General features: G+C 37.7%; 1 protein-coding gene across 1 annotated transcript in view; it reads right to left on the reverse strand.

Annotated features, from left to right (window-relative positions):
- Positions 1-12824, reverse strand: part of LOC122136157 (low-density lipoprotein receptor-related protein 8-like) — a 54859-nt gene that overhangs the window by 20288 nt on the left and 21747 nt on the right. Inside the window, exon 3 of the mRNA XM_042717860.1 lies at positions 56-178. Coding sequence (XP_042573794.1) covers positions 56-178 — 123 coding nt within the window. The remainder of the gene's footprint in view (positions 1-55; positions 179-12824) is intronic.

The raw sequence follows: 12824 nt of genomic DNA on the forward strand, positions 1-12824 counted from the left end.
GGTTTAAATAGATAATTAAACATAAGCGATAATAGTTTTATGACATGTGACTTACTGCAGGTGGCATCAGCCTCATCTGATCCATCCGGACACTCTGGTTCTCCGTCACACCGCCAGCGCCCAGGAACACACTGACCATTCGCACACGCAAACTCTGAGGGAGCGCATGTGTTCTTCACTGCACACGGAGAAAGAAAGACCGAGTTAAATGTTGGCACACTCTCTAAGCAACAACCAAGTGTCCATATAGTGGGAAGCAGAAGTCTCAGACCACATTGAAATGATCTGGTATTGTACAGTATAATCACACTTAGCAATAAATGCACAGACTCGGGAGGTGAACTAATCAGTTCTATATTGTGTACACAGCATACAGGCCTGTCACCTAATGAAAGACCAAACAACTCAAGTCTCGCAAGGTGAACTAATCAATTCTGTTTCCTGTACCAGAATTTTGCACTGCTGAGTACAGGAAACAGAACTGATTAGCTCACCTTCTGAGTCATTCGATTCATGCGTGGTCACACAAAAAAATGAATGGATAACTCTATGAAACAGCTCATTACTCCCGAGTCACAGAAACGATTCATTCAAAATGAATAAATCGTTCAGGACTGAAAAAAGAAACTAGAAATATAAATTATTCTGCTTGGTCTAAAATACAGAATTATATATCAAACACATATGCTTGCACACTCTCCCTGACTAGATGCATTTAAAAACTTTTACATATTGTAAGCTATTTTAATTACCTAATAAATTGTATTTGTAATAATAATGAATAAACATGGAAGCTCAAATGTGTGACTTTCATAACCGACAAACTCAGGGCTATAAATATAAGAGCTAACAAAGAACTAAACAAAAAAACAGGTGCAGGGAATTCATATTTTCTTCATAATTTCTTCTGTACTGCAGTAACAGATTAACAAAAAAAGAAAAACATAGGATGGGGATTAATGCCATGTACACACTGCAGCTTAATTTGCATTCAACAACCGAATTAACTCCTGAAATATTCAGTAGTGACAACAGCATTTACAAAAATTATACGCAGTGTGTACAGAACCAAATTGAACAACTAGTTGTTGATGTATTTAAATGTGGATCAGAATTGTGTCTTTTCTGTATGTGTGGTGCAAGAAATAACAGTGAACAAGGTACATTTTGACTCATTCGTGTTGCCAGATCTTGCTATAAAAGAACAGCAAATAAAGACAAGTCAATAACAAAGTAAAATCCAAGTACGTTATCTTGGAAACACAAAAATATTGCGACCTGCCCCTTCCTACTATATTAACTCCAAAAAAACGTATCGCTTTATGAGCCAAGACCAAACAACAAGCCCAAAGATGTTTAATAAGCATTGTTTATAATAAGTGGACAAGGCAACCGCTCTGTGAAGTGGCCTTCCAAACATAAACAAAACACGATGTCTCTGTCAACAGTGGTTAAAATCACTGAACATGACAAGTTTTTGGTCTCTGTAATATTACTTTTGGCAAAAAAATAGCTGATACCAATCACGAAAACCTGCGCCAGTCAGCAATTTCATGAAAGACTTCTGTTCTTAAACACAAAACTGTAATTTAGAGGATTCAATCCGGTATTTAAATGTGGTTGTCTCTCCTGAAAGTTGGCAGTGTGTACCAATGGTTATATCTATCGGTTGTTGATTAGCTGGATGCAGATCTGTAAGAAAGAATCAGGTTTAAGCAGACTAAATGATTAGTGAAGAGCAACCTAAATAACTAAAGAGAAGACTGTAATTTCATTGGAAGATTCAAGTTGTGACATTTTAGATAAAAATGTACAAAATTAAACAAAAGCATGGATGAATTGTTGATAAGATCAATATGTGTGAGTTTTCATTCCATGCTGACTTTGCTTGTGTAAGACTACTGCATTCACTGATTTGAGCAGATGGAGCTGTAAGCAACAGAGCACGGACAACAGTCTGGAGCTGCAGATATTATATGCAGAGGCTCTGCTCTCCACCTGCCGAGTTCTCACAAACACTCGCAGACCTTCAGTGGGCGGCAATCACAACAGCCTAACACAACTCCACAAGACCTGTCGACAAACCTGAAGGATCCGCTGCAGCAATGCTGCACCATTTTCTCTCCCCACAGCTCTGTGAGGCTTCCTATTGTCCTTGGACTCTGGTAAAGGCAACGCGTGGTGTAGGCCAGTAACCAGCCAACAGGGACACGTCTAATCAAATGGAATGCACCCACAGCCCTCCCCGAATCCTCAAGCTGTGCATCTGACTCATCCGAGTACGTGTTTCTAACAGGAACATTACATCAGCAGCTCTCTCTTTCCCTTCACAACAGTAAAAACGCGTTTATTGAGCAGATTGTAATCATGATAGACCCTTTACACTTTAGAAATGCTGCTGACCAATCCTACCTTAGCAACAGCTGCTGCCTTTCACTCTTTTCTAATGCAAGTCTGTGTGTGTACTGGTAGTTTTTAAATGCAAAATTTTACACTGAATTAGCAACGCAACTGGATAATTTAATAGTTTATTTAAAGAAAAACATTGGATAAAATGGCTTAAAATGTCTTGATTCAGTTCAGCTCAAGTAAAAAATTATTTTCCGTTAATTTTGTTTTTTTTGAGCACATTTTACTCAAAAATCACACTGCGCACAGAAAAACAAAGTTTCACAAAAGGTCAATTAGGTCAGATGAGTGCGTTTGCCCCCCTTTTTCTATGACTACAGGCGCAGCTGTTCAATTTAGGAATATGTAATATGACCTGATTAAAAAAATACATTTCAGTTTTTATGAAGAAAGTGTGAGTGGTCAAAAAAGCATCACCACACACCACACATACAATATATGTATAATGACACTGTTGTCTTCTGTAAAGCTGCATCAGCTGAACTAAAAGCATTTCACTGATGAACTTTAGGACATTGACATTGTTATCGAACTGAATTGAATCAACGTTGAACTAATTAGAGCTGAATAATGACACTATTGTTTTCAGCAGAGCTGCTTTATACACTGAAAAAGTGTCAACCAAAAATGGTGACATCTAAATTAAATGGTTTTATTCAAGTCTAAAATATAATTTAACATCACTGAACCAACCTATACCAATAAAACTAATTGTTATGGGTTAAATCAGGAAGAAATATAAAAACCTCTGTTTATAGTATGTAGTTAAATTGAGTTTTCTTTTAAACAACTTTGAAACATTGAAGGTGTTTCTGGACAAAGTTGAATCAATGTTGAACTAAACTGAGCTGAATAATGACACCATTGTCTTGCTGAAATTGAAGTCTTTCCATAGTTAATGAATATTACAATATTAACAGTCACTTTCTTTTTCACTGTGAAGCTGCTTTGAAAAAAATGTATATTGTCTGAAGAACTATAGAAATAAATGTGTTCTAAATGGTTTTTGCACATTGATATATGGCTGCCATAAAAATTTATATTTTTGTTTCTCAATATGGCTTGGATGTCTACATCAATAATTTTGGGGGGATTTTATTCTCTGTTTTATCATCCACTAAGTAAAAATCCAATCCAAAAGTCAAATAAAATAATAGGATGAAAAGGAAGCAAACATTTTTGTGATTAACCTTATCATGTATATTATGTACAAAATGTTCCCCACAGTTTTCACTGCATGAAAGGCAAACTATGAAAAATGCATAATCTGTTGGAATACTGGAATATTGTTGGGGCACTGTGAACATTGTACTGATGTCTGCACACATGCAGATGATATTGTGATGCATTTCATTTCAATTGAATGAAACTGTAGTGCTTTGATGTTTGAAGGACAATGAGGACATCTGCATATTCACTGATTCACTACAAAGTTGTTTACTAACTAATAACTGTTTTCACCAACGAGTGCCATCTGTTAGGGAGGCACTGCTATTTTAATTAAGAAGACAGAATGGTACTCAAAGAAACAGAGAGAGAAACAGAGAAAGCGAGGGATGGAAAAAGTAAAGAATGTAAAATTGCTATACTGTATATAACACATCAAATCCACATTCACTGCTGCATATTTTTAATTAGCTTCAGGTTATATGATGAACATGTGCTCCTAAAAATAAAATAAAAAAGATGATTTCAGCATCATAAGCAGGTTTAAGACCTGATGGAGTCCAATCTGACATCTACAAACAAACAAAGTTTCTAATCTCTCTGGTTGTAGCATAAGAAGGAAAAGACATATTCGTTCTGACAGATACTTTCCATAAAGGCATTATCCTAAATCACCCAAGGCAATGCAGAGCTCAATTCTGTCAAATGTTTAACAGAATATGTGCAAGGAGGATCTCAAACGCGCTGTTATATCACATAAGCAGCATTGTAAGGCATTATAAGCTCACTACAGACACAGAGACTTATGCATCCTACCCTTGACAGATAAGAAAATCCCAGTGTGCACTGCAATGAGCTTGAGAGGACAGGTTTTCATTCAGTACTTAAGTATTGATAACAATTCTAATGAATTACATACTATTTTTACCAGTTAGTGTGTTTTTCCCCTATTTGAGTATTGTGTGATTAGTTTAGCAACATGCTAATGTACAACTAAAGGAATCAATAGAATTAAGTTAGTGTAGACTGCATATTTTATTTGAAATGAAAACAAAAAGATAAGAAACTAAAGATATTCATTATTAAATATTTACTGGTACGCTGATTCAAATGATTTTGTGTTGAAGTAATTACTTCAGAGAAACAAATGTAATTTCTACATTAAATAATTTAGTTCAGGCAAGTAAATTCTATGTTAGTACTGAATTTAAGCTTGTAGAAATTAAAGTTGGAACTTTACTTGGAATTGTTTGTTATGTTTACAAGGATTCTTTAAGTAAATATCAAAGTTATTATCAAATGCAAAACTGATATAAAAATGCATTTGTTGATGCAACCGTGGCATTTGAACTTCCTTATATGCAGATTTGAACTGTTTTGCCGAACCGTAGTTACACAGGATTCAAACTGGAGCTCCTTGCATCTCAAGTATGTCTCCGTACTCCGTGAGCTAACGAACAAACCTACTGTCTATGAAAACCCAAAGATATGAAGGTGGATATATGTGATGCTAACATTCAAAAGCATCAGTTTTCAAATTTCCCAGCATATTAAAATTGTCTTCATAACATAACATATGTTCATAAGTCATGACATAATATTCTTCAAGTAACTGTGTGAAAATTATGCTTTATTAATCGAAACTCTGAAAAGTTGTGTGAAAAGGAATAAAAGGTGTCTGAGTTTTACTGCCTCTAGTGTTCATTTCTTTTGGAAATTGCAGTGATATGTACTTATTGGTATGTATTTCATGTCTCGCAAAAAAGTCACGTTTGTTATTTGTGTTGTGTGATATATTGTTTTGTTTGCAGTATAATTATATAGTGATTAATTTTTATTTTTTTGTTGTTTTTTATTTTTTTTGTTTTCTTTGCCAATTTTACCTAACTTTTAAATTAAGTAGATTTTACTTAATTTAATACTTCAATTTTACTTTAAAAATATGCGTTCAAAAACCTCCAAAAGAAAAAAATAGTACATTTTGCTTTACTTTTTTTTTCAGTGTAGTATACTTAAAATCTTTAAAAAGTATATTTTTAAAAAAAAAGTACTGAAAAGGCCACTTTCATGATTATGTTTTTTAACATACTTAAGTATGCTTTTAAAAAAGTGTACTTTGTAATAATGTAAAAAAAACAAAAAAAAAACAATTCAAATGAATCTTTTAATCATTTGTTTTGCTTTACATAAGTGCACATATTTCGATTTATAGACTAACATACTAAATCACAAGTTATCAGATTCTGTTCCATGTTTTGTGTGTGTTTCTGCTCCTTGATTGGTTATCATTTTATCCCAGGTGTTTCCCATGTGTAATTTTCATTGATCCCAGTTGTGTCTCATCTTGTCATGTATAAATAGCTCTCCTGTGTTCAGTCTGGTGTCTTGTATTGTTCGAGTCTACATGTGCTATGTGAGTTTTCCTTGTTCCCTGTATTCATTAAACTTCTATGGGTTGACGTACTCCTCGTCTCCCTCCGTTCCTTGCTCCGCGCTCCACTCAGTAGTGCACCCATGACAGAATACCAGACCCAAAAGAAGTAAGCGGCACCCCCTTTCCCCGTGTTTATTTTTCGTTTTTTGAAAAGTTTAGTTTTTTTCTGCTCTATCCACCATGCCTAAGATGGAGGAACACGCTCTGTTTATCACCGTGGCTCAGGCGAGCCCCGATCCTATCAGTTATGCGAAGGCGTTTTTGCCACTGGCCCTCGCCAGTTCCATCGAGGGGGAAACACTAGAGATGCTGTTCCCGATTGGGATGATGAACCATTGCCCGCGGAGCTCCCAGACACCACCAACCTGTCGTCCGGTGTCTGGAGATCCTCTGATCAGCCAGCAGTTCCTGAGTCATGTCAGGCCGGCTGGAAATATGGCAAGCCGAACGAACATTGATGTGGCAAGCCCAACGAACATTTAATATGGCAAGCCCAAACGAACATTAATGTGGCAAGCCTGCCAGCCCCAAAGCGCACTCCAGTGCCTGATCCTCGTAAGTGCCTTCCAGAGCACCCTCCAGTGCCTGCTCCTCAAAAGCGCCTTCCAGAGTTTGCTCCAGTGTCGGCTGAGGCCCCAGAGTTTGCTCCAGTGTTGGCCCAGACCACGCCTTTCCCCCCCCGATCCAAAAGAGGAAACTAGGGGTAAGGAGAAGGGTGTCAGCCCAGGCCACAGAGTTCGCTCCAGTGTCGGCACAGCCCCAGAGCAAAGCCCAGGAAGGGCTTCCGATCCCCAGTCAAGCCCAGGAAGGGCTCCTGATCCCCAGTTTAGTCCAGGATGGGCTCCTGTTCCTGAGTTATGCCCAGGATGGGCTCCCGATCCCCAGTTCAGCCCAGGAGGGGCTCCTGTTCCAGAGTATAGCCCACGGAGGGCTCCCGATCCCCAGTTTAACCCAGGGAGGGCTCCTGATCCCCAGTTCAGCCCAGGAAGGGCTCTTGTTCCCGAGGTAAGTCCAGGATGGGCTCCTGTTCCTGAGTATAGCCCACGGAGGGCTCCCGATCCCCAGTTTAACCCAGGGAGGGCTCCTGATCCCCAGTTCAGCCCATGAAGGTCTCCTGGTCCCGAGGTAAGTCCACGGAGGGCTCCTGATCCCCTCTTCAGCCCACGGAGGGCTCCCGATCCCCAGTTCAGCCCACAAGGGACTCCCGATCCCCAGTTCAGCCCCAGATGGGCTCCTGTTCCCGAGTTAAGCCCCGGATGGGCTCCCGATCCCCAGCTCGGCCCAGGAGGGGCTCCCGATTCCCCGTTTGGCCCAGGAAGGGCTCCTGATTCCCTGTTTGGCCCAGGAAGGGCTCCTGATTCCCTGTTCCACCCAGGAAGGGCAACGGATCTCCAGTTAGCTCCAGTGTCGGCTCCAGCCCCAGAGCTCACTCAAGTGCCCGCTTCTCCAGAGTGCCCTCAAGTGCCTGCTCCTTCAAGATGCCCAGTTTTCCCCAATATTTTTTTTTTTTGAGGGGGGGCGTAGAGCCAGCCGGTATTGTTCGAGTCTACATGTGCTGCGTGAGTTTTCCTTGTTCCCTGTATTCATTAAATTTCTGTGGATTGATGTACTCCTCATCTCCCTCCATTCCTTGCTCCGCGCTCCACTCAGTAGTGCACCTGTGACTCAAGTAAAGTGCTTGATTATAATTTTAACTAGTGTGTTGTTTGAGATAACATTTAAACTTGATCCATTTTAAATGTATTAAATTGCAGCCTCATCATACAAATGTGTAATTACAATTATTTTTAACACATCATATGTTATAATAAAAATTACATTAACATATATTTTTGTCAGTATATTCAACAGTACACTTTAACCATATTTCAAAGACAACAGAAGTAATTCTGAAAATACATATAAAGATTAAGTTTTGCCTAAATGGGTCAACACTCTTTAGTTTAGCTAACATGTAAAATCAATTTAAAGGGGTCATATGATTCGATTTCAAGTTTTCCTTTCTCTTTGGAGTGTTACAAGCTTTTTGTGAATAGACAAGATCCCTAAAGTTGCAAAGACTAACGTCTCAAACCCAAAGAGATATTCTTTATAAAAGTTAAGACTTGTCCACGCCCTCCTAAAATGGCTCATTAAAACAGGCCCCCACATGTCTGTGTAGATATGTAGGACGATTTGTATAACGCGGCCCAAATGTTCACGCAAAGAAAGAAGGCGTTACCTTTAATTCTCACTGTTGCCGCCACCACCATGTCATGGAGAAACTGTTTCATTGTCAAAGCGAAACTACTTTGTTTGGCCTTCCAAAACTAGAAATCAGTGTTTAAGTTGTATTTACAACACTGTTCCATAACAGTTCAAAGGCGAGTTCTGAGCAGTGTAGAGCAGCGGTTCTCAATTCCAGTCCTGCTCTGCACATTTTGTATGTTTCTCTTACGGCTTCAGACATTTGTTCTATTCGAATGTATGTGCCCTGTGAAGTGGACATCACAGGATATTCCGCCATGATTCCAGTTTGAAGCGAACGTAGTGCATTGAAGATGTGCAAGACGTGAATTTAAATTGTATTTATTTACAGAAGTATATGATGTCACACTTGTCTGTGTGTGAAGTTGCGCAGCGCAAATCTGTGAATGAATGTTCCGAAGTGAGGTAAACTTTAATAGATATCCCCTGCTCAGGGAGTAGGGAGCAATGAACACTGTGTAGGGACCATGTCAGTGGGAACACAGTTCATGCACGGAGCTCACTTCTAACAAGCTGATTATCTGAATCAGGTGTGTTTACAAAGAGAGACATGCAAAATATGCAGAGCTGGGGGGCGCAAGGACTGGAATTAAGAACCGCTGGTGTAGAGTAGCGCTTGTCGTTTCTGATCACAAATGCAGACATGGTTTTATATTTATGTGGCGCGATGCAACGCAATGTGTAAAATCACAGTATAAGTCATTATAATCTGTAATTATGTCCACACTGGATGCAACAATTTGCTCGTTTGCAATGGGTTTTATTGTTTTTGTCTTGTCGTGCCGGTGTTCTGACTGGGACACGCATCACAGTATGGCAAGGGGCATAGCATTTCCGTCACACTTTTGAGGCATTTGGCTAATCACAATGCACTGGATGGCTGGCCAATCACAGCACACCTCGCTTTTCAGACCAATGAGCTTTGTAAAAAAAAAAACGAAAACGCGTTTCAGAAAGGCGGGGCATAGAGGAGAAACAATAATTTACAATAATGTAATGAAAATAATGTGTTTTTTTAACCTTAAACCGCATAAACACATTTCATTACACCAAATACACAAAATAATGTTCTTTTTAGCAACATCATATGACCCCTTTAAACTGTAATACATACAAGTGTCCAAAAACATGTCAATAAATTTGCACTTAAGTATATTCTTTATATTATGTAATGAGTTCTCTTTAAAAGTATGCTTCTTTTTCAGAGTTTATTTTGTTTACAGAAGAGCGACATGAACGTATTTTAAACATCTATTTAATCAGTTGTACCAACTAATTTCTTCGCAAAAATGTAAATGCGGAACAGAAAAATTCAGGCAATCACCTATTCTCCATACTGTAGACTTTTAAACGATTATGGGTTTTAAAAGAACTTTGTGTATTCTTATGATGTATATTATTAATTTCTTTCTTTTTTTAATTTTTGTGTTTTAATATGAAGTAAATTGGTACTGACATTTTAATCAGTATCTAATTTACTTTGGGTACCTGTAATGATGCTGAAAAGTCAATAAATCAAATCAAATATATAACAGTATATTAATTAAATATTAAATTTCTATTAAAAAGCCTGAAACTTTTCCCCTTACAGCCTTGTTTTAAAAGTTATAGGGATGAACATTTTGTCATACTCAACCTCATGATGCTCCAAACCCATATGAATTTCTTTTTCCTGTTCAACACAAAATAGGATACAATATACAGTTGCTGGTAGCCATTGACTTCTTTTTCTTTTCCAAACTATGGAAGTCAATGGCTACCAGCAACTGTATATTGTACCAGCAACTGTTTGGTTATCCATATTCTTCAAAATATCATATTTTGTGTTCAACTGAAGAAAGAAACTCATACAGGTTTGGAACAACTTGAGGGTGAGTAAATGATGACAGAATATTCATTTTGGGTGAACTATTCCTTTTAATATGGAATATATCAACCCAAACTAAGGTTCTGAGGTCATGAATTGTGGTTTGCATGCTATAGGAAGTTGTTTCAAACCAGTCCCATTTTTGGTTAGGGTGCTGCCTAGGAAGACAGCTATGTAGGCCATAGACAGACAGGCAGCTCAGTATGTTTTGGATCAGATCAGAAATATAGCAATACCGCACCTCATAACCCAATAACAAGATAGTTTGTATGTGCTACAGTCCTTTGAGCTTCACCGCCAGATAATAAATAGAGTTCTGCTTGAGCAGCTCAATCTGGACGCTGTAATCACCCAAGGCCTGCCCACCATCAGCCAGATACGCTTCTCCTTTCTATCAAACAGGGCAGACAAGAGTACCTCTATCCGTCTCTACATCTTGTTTTGGTCCTGCAGTCTTCACTGTGTGTTCTAGCATGATTTAAAAGACAAAGCCTAAAATGAACCAACATCGGTCAAAAATATGTCTCTGGAAGAACAGACTATCTAACCTTCTCTGAACCTGAGCAGTTTTAAGTACAAAATAAAGCCTGAGCTGTAAGGACTGAGACATAGGAGTATAAATATTTGACTAAACAATAAGTAATTTTTTTATTGTAATAGTCTGTTTCTAAGTCTCCCATTCAAAGTCGGCCCAAGCAAACAGAAGATTAGCATTTAATTGGTAAATATCATCCCTGAAATTAAATAGTGTGCATTTGGGGAATGAAATCGCATTAGGCGGGATTTCAGCTGTGTGTCTGGCCATCAGTGATGGGTGAGAAGAGCTTCTACAGTTCAGAAATCCCTCCCTGCACCTCTTCTGATACTCCACTCTCCTGCTCTATTGTTAGCACACAATCGCAAATCCCGGTTTCATTAGAGCAGGAATCAAACGGACCCTCTGAGAATCCAAGGGCATCAGACGTGATGCTCATCTAATGGCAAACCACAGATCTTTGTTCAGAGTAGAGCTACTAATTGGGTAATCTGATGATTCTTTTGATGATAAAATGCACAACACGCAGTCTGCTAAGCAAGTATGTTGTATATTTTGCTAATCTACCAACTGGCCAAAAAATTGGTAGAAACTTCAGTGCATCCAGCGCTGGTAGTAACTGATTACATTAATCTGCATTACGTAATCCAAAAATTGCAAAAAATTAAGTACTTGTAATTAGATTATATTACATTTAAAAATACATTTTTAAATGTTTTAAAGATTTTTGATTAGACAATTATTTGTTATTTACACAATAGCAATAAATAATTCATAATTAATCTATTCTTCCTAATTCGTCTTTTTCATCTTTTATTTTGATTGTTGTTATTTTTAAAAATGCCCCCTGCAGCTTGTTCATGAACCCCAGTTTGGGAAACCTCGTCGTAATGCAGTGTTTAATGCGTTTCATGTTGTTATTAACAATGAATGGAATATATGTTCTATCTCTTTGTAGTTTCATATCATTATGGTACAAGATAATCCTAAATTAAATCAATATGAAAAAAAAGTTAAGTAAAAAGTAAACTAAAAGTAGTCAAAAAGTAATCTGATTATAATACCTTAAATGTTTAATGTAAAGGATTATGTTACTAACTACAGTTTTTGTCATGTAAATTGGAATCAGTAACAGACTACAGTTTGTAAGTAATTTACCCAGCACTGAGTGCATCATGTGATCAGCCGCTAAATTCAAATCTACTTTCATGCTTTGGCTGGTGCTGGGCCAGAGCCCGACTTGTCATACGCTGTCAAATGCATGTAGTAATTAACATAATTTCAAGATGACGTTCTACTCAAAGCTGTCCACATCCTCGGACTCAGAATTCTACGTTTCTATGGCAACACTATCAGCACCTAAATTAATCTGCAGTCAGAGCTCTCAGAAAATGCACAGTTTACAAGCTGTAATTATGAGTTCTAAGAAAAACCTTCAAAAGTTTGCAATCAGAGTAATTATGACATGGTGTGAATGCAACTTATATATATACAACTATTGTGGTTTTCAACCACAAAATGTTTATTTTAGGTTTCAGACATTTAAATACACATAAGTACTATCAAAAACTAATTTTATGTAAAATACAAACTGATGTCTGTGGAAACGGCAATAATGCTGCCTTCATGTGCCATCTGAAATTTCCTACTTTCCACTTCTCAAGCTGCTATTACGAATTTGTCACGTTCAAGTTCTTTGTCATCGGCAAGAACAGGAATCATGGAGGATGGTTCACTGATCAGTACATTCTTGCCAATTTATTGGGGAAATATTATTAAAGCCAAAATGTATAAGAAATTATTATTTTTAATAAAAAGTAGCATTCCATTCATTATATAAACATTCACTGTGCTATCTAGATAATCAGCTTGCTAACGATGCTAACATTTCTGTCAAATATGCTGCATAAAATTTGCAACAAATGGTTATTTATTTATTTAAATATACATGACTGTAACAATAAGAGAAAGCAATGAAAAAGTTGTGAGAAAAATTTGTAAAACTAATCAGTGCTACAGCTATGTTTCTCTCTTCCCCCTTGTTTGAAGTTTATGGCCTGCCCAACTCAGAAACTCAAAATTATCTCTTGTTTCGCAGTTGTAAATACGAATGCAGAGGCCGTTCATGTCCAATTATCCAGCGCTACTAGGGCAGTGTTGTGTCA

The sequence above is a fragment of the Cyprinus carpio genome, chromosome B2 (genome assembly GCF_018340385.1).
Source record: "Cyprinus carpio isolate SPL01 chromosome B2, ASM1834038v1, whole genome shotgun sequence".
Taxonomy (NCBI): domain Eukaryota; kingdom Metazoa; phylum Chordata; class Actinopteri; order Cypriniformes; family Cyprinidae; genus Cyprinus; species Cyprinus carpio.